This window comes from Salmo salar, chromosome 16 (genome assembly GCF_965601325.2).
Source record: "Salmo salar chromosome 16, fSalSal1, whole genome shotgun sequence".
Classification (NCBI taxonomy): Eukaryota; Metazoa; Chordata; class Actinopteri; order Salmoniformes; family Salmonidae; genus Salmo; species Salmo salar.
This window is the reverse complement of record NC_138306.1, coordinates 53,512,046-53,524,756: the sequence shown is the minus strand read 5'-3', so window position 1 is coordinate 53,524,756 and position 12,711 is coordinate 53,512,046. Positions and strand designations below refer to the sequence as shown.

General features: G+C 40.8%; 1 protein-coding gene across 1 annotated transcript; it reads right to left on the bottom strand.

Annotated features, from left to right (window-relative positions):
* Window positions 1–237: 237 nt before the first annotated feature.
* hykk.2 (hydroxylysine kinase, tandem duplicate 2) lies at window positions 238–12,445 on the bottom strand. Its single transcript, XM_014149839.3, has 5 exons — window positions 12,292–12,445; window positions 10,671–10,979; window positions 4,155–4,297; window positions 2,155–2,335; window positions 238–1,648 (listed from the first exon to the last, which is right to left on the bottom strand). The coding sequence occupies exons 2-5, from the start codon at window positions 10,972–10,974 to the stop codon at window positions 1,206–1,208; spliced, it is 1,071 nt and encodes a 356-aa protein (XP_014005314.1). The 5' UTR covers window positions 10,975–10,979; window positions 12,292–12,445; the 3' UTR covers window positions 238–1,205.
* Between the last annotated feature and the right edge of the window lie 266 nt (window positions 12,446–12,711).

Sequence of the window (12,711 nt, the reverse complement as noted above, 5' to 3'; positions counted from 1 at the left end):
TGATTTATTGAAAAAGTATTGAAAACAAGGGTGCCAATCATTTTTACCCCCCCATCTTTTTGAGATTTTGTTTTAACTAAATCTGTTTCTCTGAGCAATTGTATTAGAAAATATGAAGAGTACCATTTTCTTTGCATGTAATATTTGTATGTTTTTGCTCACTTTATCAAGGGTGCCAATAATTTCAGACATTCCTATATATCCCCATAGTATTTCATAAAATAAATACTTTGAAAGTTTCTCTCATTTCACAGATTTTTAGGTTTATTATGCAATGAATTTGATTAATTTCTTACAAAATAGGATTTTAACAAAACGATCATGGTACATCAATTACTTCTTACACAGGCACTTCAGTTAAATGTAGGTCATAGCTGCTGAATCGCTTATTTTGTAAATGAGCTACACTTTAATTGAAGTGAGCCCTAAAAATGGAATGATGAAATTGACACAGGACATGGTGTGGATTGTGGACACTGCAACAGCTGATTCAGAGTAACTTGTTGCTATGCATAAGCACCTCAAATCATCGGAATAATCATATGGCCTTCAACCCGACAGACATTATCCACAGTATGACAGAATGTCAACATACCGTTTTGAAAAAGAGCACAAATCACCAATTAAAAACTTACAGTGGTCATTTTTTTCCCCTTTTAACTCGTAAATTAAAGCTTTGGGAGTGTTGAGATGACTTACTGTATGTAAAACTGAGTTACCACAGACCATCAGAGAAAATCTAGACTTCTCTCAACTGGATTGGTTCAGACAAATCTGAGACTGACCAAGATTCAAAACAGTTTTAGAACAGGATTTGCGTCAGATTTTCTCAGTAATCACACTGCCAGACTGATAGAATCCAGTTAATACGTTTAAATAAGTTTCCATTTTATCAGATGGTCTGTCTGCTAAAAGGTAGACTCAGCAATATGACATCATCATGCAGAACAGGATGACAACTAACTATTAGCGTGAGGCACGCCACACTTTTTTTGGATGATGTCATATTAGGCATATGTACTTTTTAATACTTTAAAAAAAGGTGCACCTGCAGACTCCACATGGATTCAAAAATCATTGGATTGGTGAAAGCATTGGCTGAAGGGAAAAGAATCGGGACACAGCCTATGAAAAGAAAGTGCTCCCTGAAATATAGTCAAGAGAGACTGCTTCCCTTTAACCTCTTGGGCTTGAGGACCATTGGGTCACTCGTTGCCAGGATAATGGGCGGCATTCTGAAACCACCTCCTCTCCACCACCTCCTTGCCCAGTTCCCATAGTCGGCAAAGATGGCGGATGCCCGTCTTGGTGGTGATCATGACGTAATCTTTGTTCTCCGGGTGCTGCAACACAGTGTGGCGAGCCACAACCAGGGACTGGCAGAAGCGACAGAGCACCAGCAGGTAGAGGGCGTCCCTCTCGGCCTCGTTGAGGCGAATAACACTCTCCCAGCCGGCTAGCACGTCTCTTCCCACATCCAGGGGTGTGGGGTTCTCAATCATCATGTACATGATGGTGATGGCCAGCTCGAACACGTAGTAGCCGCTGCTCATGTCCCCAAAGTCCAGGATGCCAGAGATTTTGTGGGTGGCTGAATCATCTGGTTGCACCAAGATGTTGTGGTCATTGAAGTCCCCATGGTTGATGCCTACATACAGACAAATGCACGTTTACTTGACATATCAAATATGCACGCGCAATAGTACCAGACGTTTGCTCAAATAGTAATTAAAATCGTTCAAATGTTTTGAGCGTTTGCTTGAGTCTACCTAGAGTACCAAACTGGCGTGGTTTGCACGTTGGTGGCCTATTCCATTGGTTATTGAGTAAACTCACTAATGCCCAGTGAAAGTCTTTGAAAGAAAACCAATACTATTTGACCCCAGGTCTGATTTCACCGCTCAATTATAAACCATTACATTCTCCACCTGTATCAGTACCTGACCTGTCAATCATTACAACAGACTGGTTACATTGTTAAAATGAAGGTCATATTCATTGTGGCATGCAATGGAAAACAAAAAAAATGTGCCTCTCTTGATGAACTAGCCCACGCTATAGTCCTTCCCTGTTCCAGTCCATTTCCTTCCATTTGAACCAGGTCTATCAAAAGAGAGAGCTCTGACAGAACAGCTGGTGAAGGGAAAGACTCACACTTGCGGAAGGAGCTGAGTTTGGGCTGTATACAAGTCTTGTATTGTTGGATGACTGACTTGACCACCTGCTGTACAGGATCCCCATCCATTAGATGGAGGTATGGCTCCAGAAGAGGAATGTTGGACAGACTCCAGATGAACTTCTCCCTCTGTAGTACATGGAGTTGAGGATGCTCCATCTACGAAAACAGACTCATCAACCAGGACCTGAGTTAACTACTCAGAAAAATTTAATAATTTAATAATAATTTCATAAATTATTTAAAAAAATTCAAATACAAAACATGCCGTTGTACAGCTATGAGCAATTACGTATGTTTTTTTTACCACTGAAATATTTGTTTGCCAATCAATCGTTATATAAATCAAAAGTCCTTGAAATCATCTGATCACGCATAGCAGTGGGTCATAGAGCATGCAAGGAAATGGGGGTAAAAATCATGACAGTATTTTGTTAGGTCCACATTTAGAGGTACGTTCAAAGCTCACATACATTCAAAGACAAACAATCCAGCATATAAAAAAATAAAACTGTCTTCAGTGTTACTCTTCTATGTCCAATGTATATCTCAATCCACTGTGACTATTTCAAATATACAGAACCCATTTTCTTGCTCTCAATATACAAGAAATGTATTCACTAACACAGAATAAGCATCAGCCTCCTAGAATAATATGTATTGTGATGGTTTTTCAACAGCTTACAAAAACGCTGCCAATTTTGTTTGCCCTGAGCCAAACCTAACATTACATTTTTTTTTTAAAAGGTAACACTTTACTGGCTTTATTCTTTACCTGAAATGGGAATATGATACTGAATGAATGATACTGCGACACTCATAAAAAGGTGTTATGAAATGGTTTCATATGAATTCCTTCCGAATACCCCATTCAAGTAGTTCTGTCATGAAAAAGTGTATTTTATTTCCTCATGAATGATACTGAATAAATGTGTTATAAAAGGTTGTTTTTTTGAATGATACTACAATACTCGTAAAGGGGGTCATGCAGTGCTCCATTGGTAAATCGGGAGGTGGGAACAAAAAGTGACCTGGTGGCCTCTGAGGTACCGGAATGCATGAAAAAGAAAATCACTTTTATAATAAAGCATTACATGAATATCTTTGCATTCGTGTCGTCGCGCTTACAGAAGTTGCACACAAGGGGAATAATTTTTGTAGCCTAGGGTCTGAAAAACATGTGGCCTTATATAAAAACATTTCATGCATCATTTTACATGAGTGGAGACTAGCAGAATCTTTTTTTAAACACTGCACAAATGATCGAAATGACAGGCTACTGACAAACAGATCAATAAAAACAACCTTGTCTTGAATCCATCAATAACCTAGGCCTAGGTCTGTGGAGAGACGCAGAGACAATTATAGTCCCCAAAAAGCTTTCCAGTTTCACTGACTCACCCATTTATGCACAGCTCACTCACCAGCGATGGCCTCTCTCTCGTACCAAAAGCCTCTCTCTTGTTTTACTTTGTAAAACTATACTGTTCGCGCTATAGGCCTATTTGGAAGTTGATACAATATATGTCGTATCCTACAGCTGGCAGATTAGTGTCTTCTCTTTTCAGCAGAAGCCATTTGCTTTCCAACCTGTGTTTGCCCACGATTGTATTTGAAATACTTCGAAAGGCTTGTTTTGTCTGCATGCTGTTCACTGACAGATTGGCCGCACGTTCTCGACCGTAGGATATGAATTGTTTGGGCTAAACACTGGCCTACAGGTGCACTTTTCTCTCTCACCACAGCAACAGCCACATAGTAGGTCTATATAGGCTACAATGTTGCCAACCATAAGGCCAGACATTGCAAACAGTGAAAATATTTTGACGTCACATCATTTAATGAAGGTGTTATGAATGTCTTACCCCCTTCAAGTTAAAATGTTGCCAACCGAACTGTATGCACTTTAAATAGAAACATTTGCAAACATTAGCCTACTTGAATGCACCTCAGGCAGACTCATTTAAGATAATTATACTTCCTGCAGGACTGTGTCCATCTTGGCGGCCATTTTGCCAGCTTCATACAGGATCTGTGGAGAGCAGGGCACTTTGGCGATGGGGGTCCCCGGTAAATAGGTCAGCAGTCTCACCAGGTACTTCTGCCTGCCAAAGCCACAGTCTACCAGGAAAAAGAAAAAAGTAATTGGAAGAGATCTGCAGCCCTCTGGGGGAAATTGGAATATAAGCTCATCCAGTTTCACCACCTCCTTGTCAACAAAGATCAAATTAACTCTGCCAAGCATCTAGAAGCAATGTAGATACAAATCAGCTCTGACTCTGTTACCTAACATTAACCTAGCCAGAGGTACTACTACTCAGACTCAACATTAAAATGCAGTGCAACTGGTATGATTTCAGTTTGATCTCTTATTGAAGGTTTCCCCAGGTCTGATCCTCTAGTGCTGCAGTATTGAAGGTTTCCCCAGGTCTGATCCTCTAGTGCTGAAGTATTGAAGGTTTCCCCAGGTCTGATCCTCTAGTGCCGCAGTATTGAAGGTTTCCCCAGGTCTGATCCTCTAGTGCTGAAGTATTGAAGGTTTCCCCAGGTCTGATCCTCTAGTGCTGCAGTATTGAAGGTTTCCCCAGGTCTGATCCTCTAGTGCTGCAGTATTGAAGGTTTCCCCAAGTCTGACCCTCTAGTGCTGCAGTATTGTTATTCATATTTCCAGAAACTGAATGGAACTTTTACACCAGGCGAAACAAACGCAATTGCTGGACGGCCAAGTGTCTGTATGCAAGTTTTCACTCCTCCCTTATACTTGAAAGATCAATTAAGGTTACTGATTAGTTATGAACTGCCCTAACATGGTTGTCTGGGTCTTAAAATTGGACAAATTGATAGGATATAAAGCAGACACAATTACAAGCATCCCCATAACATGATGCAGCCACCACTATGCTTGAAAGTATGGAGTGGTACTCAGTAATGTGTTGTATTGGATTTGCCCCAAACATAACACTTTGAATTTAGGACAAAAAGTGAATTGTTTTGCCACATTTCTTGCAGTTTTACTTTAGTGCCTTGTTGCAAACAGGATGCATGTTTTGAAAAAAATGGTATTCTCTACAGGCTTGCTTCTTGCCCCTATGTCATTTAGGTTAGTATTGTGGAGTAACTACAATGTTGTTGATCCATCCTCAGTTTTCGATCACAGCCATTAAACTCAGTAACTGTTTTAAAATCGGCATTGGCCTCATGGTGATATCCCTGAGCGGTTTCCTTCCTCTCCAGCAACTGAGTTAGGAAGGACGCGTGTATCTTTGTAGTGACTGGGTGTATTGATATACCCTGCAAAGTGTAATTAATAACTTCACCATGCTCAAAGGGATGTAATGTCTGCTTTAAAAAATATATTTTAAAAAATAGGTGCCCTTCTTTGCGAGACATTGAAAAACCTCCCTGGTCTTTGTGTTTGAAATTCACTGCTCGACTATGGGACTTTAAAGATCATTTTATGTGTGGGGTACAGACATGAGGTAGTCATTTAAAAATCATGTTAAAAAATATTATTGCATACAGAGTGAGTCCATGCAAACTACGTGACTTCTTAAGCATTTTTACTCCAACTTATTTTGCTTGCCATAACAAACGTGTTGAATATTTAAAATTACTCAAGAGATTTCAGCTTTTCATTAATTAGTAAACATTTCAAAAAAACATTATTCCACTTTGATGGGGTATTGTGTGTAAGCTAGTGACAAAAAATATCAATGTAATCCATTTTAAATTCAGGATGTAAAAACAAATTGTGGCAAAAGTCAAGGGGTGTAAATACATTTACAATGCAATATATATACAGTACCAGTCAAAACTTTGGACACACCTACTCATTCAAGGGTTTTTCTTTATTTTTACTATTTTCGACATTGTAAAATAATAGAAGACATCAAAACTATTGTTGGAATCGGCTAAACTTTGAACATTGAGATATTAAATAACTGACAGGAAAGAAGCATAGAATCAAAGGAGTAAAAGAGACAGGGTTTTATGTCAGAAGTTAAGGGTTCTCTGAAGAAAGACAGAAGGCTTTGGAATGTGTTGGGTGGATGAGAGGAGAGCAACGTGTTGATATAGGGAAGACAGATGCACATCTGTGGATTAGGTGAAGGAGGGGTTGAGGTCAGGAGGTCAGGACAGATTCCCTTATGGGAGTAATAAGGGTTTGGTATCCCGTTACCCTTTACTGTTGAACCATACGATGTAAGGATTGGAGAGAAGGAGGAGTGTCTTAAGTGGGATGTATATAACTGTGATGGTGAGTAATGTTTTGCTGTCTGAATTACAGCTGTACAGAACCTTAGGGAAGAATTAAACTTAGTTAAAGCTTATCTAGTGTCCGTGAGTTATTTACTCTGAAATATAAAGAACCTAACACTATGAAGTGACACATATGGAATCATGTAGAAACCAAACAATTGTGCAACAAATCAAAATATATTTTATATTTGAGATTCTTCTAAGTAGCCACCCTTTGCCTTGATGACAGCGTCGCACGCTCTTGGCAGTCTCTCAACCAGCTTCATGAGGTAGTCACCTGGAATGCATTTCAATTAACAGGTGTGCCTTGTTAAAAGTTAATTTGTGGAATTGATTTCCTTCTTAATGCATTTGAGCCAATCAGTTGTGTTGTGGCAAGGTAGGGGTGGTATACAGAAAATAGCCATATTTGGTTAAAGACCAAGACCAAATTATGACAAGAACAGCTCAAATAAGCAAAGAGAAATGACAGTACAGCATTACTTTAAGACAAGAAGGTCAGTCAATCAGGAAAAGTTCAAGAACTTTATAGGTTTCTTCAAGTGCAGTCGCAAAAACCATCAAGCGCTATGATGAAACTGGCTCTCATGAGGACTGCCACAGGAAAGGAAGAGCCAGAGTTACCTCTGCTGCAGAGGATGAGTTCATTAGAGTTAACTGCACCTCAGAGTGCAGCCCAAATAAATGCTTCACAGTTCAAGTAACAGACATATCTCAACATCAACTGTTCAGAGGATACTGCGTGAATCAAGCCTTCATGGTCGAATTGTTGCAAAGAAACCACTACTAAAGGACACCAATAAGAAGAAGAGAATTGCTTGGGCCAAGAAACACGAGCAATGGACATTAGATCGGTGGAACTCTGTCCTTCGATCTGATGAGTCCAAATTTGCGATTTTTGGTTCCAACTGCCGTGTCTTTGTGAGACGCAGAGTAGGTGAACGGATGATCTCCACATGCGTGGTTCCCACCGTGAAGCATGGAGGTGGTGTGATGGTGCTTTGCTGGTGACACTGTCAGTGGTTTATGTAATTCAAGGCACACTTAACCAGCATGACTACCACAGCATTCTGCAGCGATACACCATCCCATCTGGTTTGCACTTAGTGGGACCGTCACTTGTTTTTCAACAGGACAATGACCCAACACACCTCCAGGCTGTGTAAGGGCTATTTGACCAAGGAGTGTGATGGAGTGCTGCATCAGATGACCTGGCCTCCACAATCACCTGACCTCAACCCAATTGAGATGGTTTGGGATGAGTTGGACCGCGGAGTGAAGGAAAAGCAGCCAACAAGTGCTCAGCATATGTGGGAACTCCTTCGAGTCTGTAGGAAAAGAATTCCAGGTGAAGCTGGTTGAGAGAATGCCAAGAGTGTGCAAAGCTATCAAGGCAAAGGGTGGCTACTTTGAAGAATCTAAAATATATATTGATTTGTTTAACACTTTTTTCCTTACTACATGATTCCATGTGTAATTTCATAGTTTTGATGTGTTCACTTTTATTCTATACTGTAGAAAATAGTAAAAAATTAAGAAAAACCCTTGAATGAGTAGGTGTCCAAACCTTTGCTGAGTTTACATTTTACCAGTCAAAAAAAAGAAACGTCCCTTTTTCAGGACCCTGTCTTTCAAAGATAATTCATAAAAATCCAAATAACTTCACAGATCTTCATTGTAAAGGGTTTAAACACTGTTTCCCATGCTTGTTCAATGAACCATAAACAATTAATGAACATGCACCTGTGGAACGGTCGTTAAGACACTAACAGCTTACAGACGGTAGGCAATTAAGGTCACAGTTATGAAAACCTAGGACACTAAAGAGGCCTTTCTACTGACTCTGAAAAACACCAAAAGACGCCCAGGGTCCCTGTTCATCTGCGTGAACGTGCCTTAGGCATGAGGACTGCAGATGTGGCCAGGGAAATAAATTGCAATGTCCGTACTGTGAGATGCCTAAGACAGCGCTACAGGGAGACAGGACAGACAGCTGATCGTCCACACAGTAGCAGACCACGTGTAATAACACCTGCACAGGATCGGTACATCCGAACATCACACCTGCGGGACAGGTACAGGATGGCAACAACAACTGCCCGAGTTACACCAGGAACGCACAATCCCTCCATCAGTGCTCAGATTGTCCGCAATAGGCTGAGAGAGGCTGGACTGAGGGCTTGTAGGCCTGTTGTAAGGCAGGTCCTCACCAGACATCACCGACAACAACGTCGCCTATGGGCACAAACCAACCGTCGCTGGACCAGACAGGACTGGCAAAAAGTGCTCTTCACTGACAAGTCACGGTTTTGTCTCACCAGGGGTGATGGTCGGATTTGCGTTTATCGTCGAAGGAATGAGCGTTACACCAATTTGGAGGTGGAGGGTCCGTCATGGTCTGGGGCAGTGTGTCACAGCATCATCGGACTGAGCTTGTTGTCATTGCAGGCAATCTCAACGCTGTGTGTTACAGGGAAGACATCCTCCTCCCTCATGTGGTACCCTTCCTGCAGGCTCATCCTGACATGACTCTCCAGCATGACAATGCCACCAGCCATACTGCTCATTCTTTGCGTGACTTCCTGCAAGACAGGAATGTCAGTGTTCTGCCATGGCCAGCGACGAGCCCGGATCTCAATCCCATTGAGCACGTCTAGAACCTGTTGGATTGGAGGGTGAGGGCCATTCCCCCCCCAGAAATGTCCGGGAACTTGCAGGTGCCTTGGTGGAAGGGTGGGGTAACATCTCAGAGCAAGAACTGGCAAATCTGGTGCAGTCTATGAGGAGATACCCTGCAGTACTTAACGTAGCTGGTGGCCACACCAGATAGTGACTGTTACTTTTGATTTTGGACCCCCCCCCCCCTTTGTTCAGGGACACATTACTCAATTTCTGTTAGTCACATGTCTGTGGAACTTGTTCAGTTTATGTCTCAGTTGTTGAATCTTGTTATGTTCATATAAATATTTACACATGTTAAGTTTGCTGAAAATAAACGCAGGACGTTTCTTTTTTTGCTGAGTTTATATATCAGTCCCTCCTGGATTTCCTTTTTTGTGATTTCTGCGGCCAAAGATGCTTGATTTTGCGGCAGCTTTTCTAAAATTCTGTGCAACATTTTTTCCCCATGTTCAATTCATATAAAGCAATATGTGCTCAGTTTTAGGACGATTTTAAGCAGTATACTGAATTCCTCTGTCCAGTATGTGTTCTTTTGACCATCTTAATCTTTTCATTGGCCAGTCTGAGATATGGCTTTTTCTTTGCAACTCTGCCTAGAAGGCCAACATCCCGGAGGCGCCTCTTCACTGTTGACGTTGAGACTGGTGTTTTGCGGGTACGATTTAATGAAGCTGCCAGTTGAGGACTTGTGAGGTGTCTGTTTCTCAAACTAGACACTCTAATGTACTTTTCCTCTTGCTCAGTTGTGCACCGGGGCCTCTCACTCCTCTTTCTATTCTGGTTAGAGACAGTTTGTGATGTTCTGTGAAGGGAGTAGTACACAGCGTTGTACAAGATCTTCAGTTTCTTGGCAATTTCTCACATGGAATAGCCTTAACTTCTCAGAACAAGAATAGACTGAGGAGTTTCAGAAGAAAGTACTTTGTTTCTGGCCATTTTGAGCCTGTAATCGAACCCACAAATGCTGATGCTCCAGATACTTAACTAGTCTAAAGGCCAGTTTTATTGCTTCTTTAAATCAGGACAACAGTTTTCAGCTGTGCTAACAAAATTGCAAAAGGGTTTTCTAATGATCAGTTAGCCTTTTAAAATGATAAACTTGGATTAGCTAACACAACGTGCCATTGGAACACAGGAATGATGGTTGCTGATAATGGGCCTCTGTACGCCTATGTAGATATTCCATTTAAAAAAAATCTGCCGTTTCCAGCTACAATAGTCATTTACAACATTTACAATGTCTACACTGTATTTCTGATGATGGGACCAAAAAAATGGCTTTTCTTTCAAAAACAAGGACATTTCTAAGTGACCCCAAACTTTTGAATGGTAGTATCAAAACAATTCTACTGATTTCGATATGGGCAATTCCATACAAGATTGGCCATTTCTACTAAATAGATTGATTAAGTACCAGGGAGAATAGAAAACCAGTAGACACTGATTTTTGTTAATAGGTCTTACATGCAATTAAACCATGATCATACAGTAACATCTGGTGATTCCCAGAGCATATCCCATGGCTCGGTCTTGTGTGGGGCTCCATACATACCGATGTCCTCCAGGCTCATGACTTGTCCTGACGTTGCGGGGAGGACGGTCTGGGCAGGAAGCCCCCTCTCGTGCAGGAAGGTCATGGCGTGAGTCTGCAGCTCCAGCAGAGTGGGGTTCTGACTGTCCTCAGTGTTCATTACCTTCAGGACGTACTCGTCGTCCTCACTGACCACCAAGTGAAAGTTCTGGTCATCGTAGCTGGGCAGCGGGTGAATCTGGGACGGCGTCAAACCAAAGAGCCTCTTCACTAGCTCAGACACCTGTAGATGGCTGAGGTTTGGTTTAGAATCTGCTAATGCCATTGATGCTACAGAGAAGGAATGCAAAGAAAAAAAGGTCACGACGTGGGAGTAATCATTAGTCCAAATTAGTTTAAAACGAGAGTTTCTATTGGACCAATTCAGGTAGGTGCCTCCCCGTTTCGTTCCATTTAATTCAGTTTAAGAAACGTTTTGGAACAGAATTGACGTAATTTATATGCCCAAGAAAAAGCTTAGACTGAAAAATATATACACATTAATATACAACATATAAAGCATCTCGAATGCAAATTGTATTGAAATAATCAATGTTGTTTACAAGTCACAAAGTACTTTCTAATCTAAAACAACTAGCTAACTGTTTTGTAATTGTCTGGTCACACAAGCATTGTTAAATGTAAAGGACAATCCTAGCTATCAAGATAGTTGACATGCCAAGGCACATTTGAGATATAAGTTAAAGTGCAGCCACATTAGCTTCGCTGCAACCTGAATCTAGAAACCTTGGACATTGCTATCAGAATAGGAAAATCGCATTGAAAAATACGGGTCTAGACGCGCATAACTCGCTTTGTTGTATGATTGTGTTCAGATCTGGCAGGGCTGCATTGTGTGCAGATTTCTCATCGGTCTGGACGCAAATCAGTCTACAGAAAACGCATACAGTAGGGGATGTCATCAGCACTTTTCAGCAAGTGGCACAAGTCTCCAGAAAACTTGAGTTTTGGGACCGAGGCACCTTTTCATTACAACTTTGGGTGAAATACGTTCCTAGCCTTCTAGCGAATATTAAGTTGGTCTAGACTTATGCTAACCCGTTTGCAATCCCTTTAGCGTTGCTTGCTAGCCACATAGGTCAGCTGGCTACTTAACTACAGCCATCAGTAGTAGTTGTGTTATCATATTTAGCCTATTCCACCGTTTGTAAAATGCACACTGGCACTTGAATAGGGAATCCGGACACATTTAAAATGTAGATGCATGACTCGTTCGTAATTCCATGATCAGAACTATGATCAGAATACATAAAAGCTACATGAACTGTAAAGTCTACACAAGGCCAAGGTTGCATCGAAGCTAGGCAACATACTGTAGGCTTCCATACAGCTGCTGATGTGTGGCCATAAAAAAAGAAATTACGAAAACTTAAACGTAGCTATAATGTAAAGGGTTGTGGAACAATTAATAGGCATAGCTAACTTTAATGTCTGCTAATAGTAATAATAATTAGTTAGCTAAACACTGGTGATAAAAGATAGGGTCGCCTCTGGCAAAAATATATTCACATGGCTGCACACTGGACAGCTTTACTTTTACACAACGCATTTGTCTTCACATTGCCAAAGTTAAATCACTCACCTGCGAGCGCTGCAAATGTAGTTACAAATAATTAGAGCAGTAGCATGTAATATACTATTCACTAAGGTTTGTACAGATTTGATTAACGCACTTTGTACATCTGTGACATAACTATGAGTATGACGTGGTGAGGTCACTTCAGACGCCAAAAAAAAGTTGTTTATGACCCACGTTATTTTGCAATGTTTTTTTTTTTTAAGGGCACATTATTAACTAATCAGTCAAGTCAGTAAACAAATCAGAATATAATACAATTTGAAATGATTTAGAAGAGAGAAATTATTTTGAGAAATGTTTAATTCAAGTGCTTTGAACGCTGATTGGCTGATGACCAGGAAGCTGCTTCAACCATAAACTAAATGTACAGCTATCATGCTTGTTAACAAATTATAGTGTTCAAAAACCATATTAAAACAAAGG

Bases quoted from the DNA above. Each gene is read 5' to 3' on its own strand.
- hykk.2 (XM_014149839.3), bottom strand. From the start codon at position 10,974: ATGGCATTAGCAGATTCTAAACCAAACCTCAGCCATCTACAGGTGTCT. The intron at 2,336-4,154 runs GTATAATTATCT...CTGTTTTCGTAG, and splicing joins TGGACACAGTCCTGCAGGAA to ATGGAGCATCCTCAACTCCA. The intron at 1,649-2,154 runs GTGAGTCTTTCC...GTCTGTATGTAG, and splicing joins ACTCAGCTCCTTCCGCAAGT to GCATCAACCATGGGGACTTC.